Source organism: Pterocles gutturalis, unplaced genomic scaffold, assembly GCF_000699245.1.
Source record: "Pterocles gutturalis isolate BGI_N339 unplaced genomic scaffold, ASM69924v1 scaffold200, whole genome shotgun sequence".
Taxonomy (NCBI): Eukaryota; Metazoa; Chordata; class Aves; order Pterocliformes; family Pteroclidae; genus Pterocles; species Pterocles gutturalis.
Window position 1 is genome coordinate 1 of NW_010142943.1, and position 569 is coordinate 569.

Here is a 569-nt window from a genome sequence, read left to right on the forward strand (position 1 = left end):
TATTTCCCCCCGCTGTGGCCATCCCACCCCCCCAAGGGCCGCCACGTACCAGTGATCACCTCGCTGAGCTTGTGCCTCTGGTCGTGGGAGCTGTGCAGGTCGGCCAGCCCCACCACCACCAGCCCCACGATGGTGACCAGGATGCCCAGCCACTGGCTCAGCTCCAGCTTGCGCCCCAGGAAGGCGACGGAGAGGAGCCCGGTGAAGATGATGACGGATCCTCGCAGCATCTGGAAGCTGGAAGCGCTGGTCATGTTCAGGGCTGCGTGGGGAGAAGGAGGAACACGGCTTGCTGAGCCCCGCCACAACTCACTATACGTGTGGGAAATGTTTTCAGATCCCTCTAACCACCTTTGGGGTCATTTCCCCCCCAAAATACCCAAATGCACCATGGAATCATGCAGCCTGACAACCAAATCCAGCCCCAGGGATGGCCCACAGGGCACGAGGCAGCGTCCCTGTCCCCAGCACTTACCCACGTACATGATGCTGGTCCCCGTCATGTCGCAGAGGGCAGGGGGCAGGAAGAGCAGCGGGTTGAAGGGCTGCGACGGGGCCATGCTGGGCTC

General features: G+C 62.4%; 1 protein-coding gene across 1 annotated transcript in view; it reads right to left on the reverse strand.

Moving 5' to 3' along the window:
- Window positions 1–49: 49 nt before the first annotated feature.
- SLC35F6 (solute carrier family 35, member F6) overlaps window positions 50–569 on the reverse strand; it is a gene marked incomplete at both ends in the record, with an annotated part of 738 nt that continues 218 nt past the window's right edge. The window contains 2 exon segments of the mRNA XM_010084517.1: window positions 50–262; window positions 476–569. The exon segment at window positions 476–569 is cut by the window's right edge and continues 11 nt beyond it. Of these exon segments, the coding sequence (XP_010082819.1) occupies window positions 50–262; window positions 476–569 (307 nt within the window).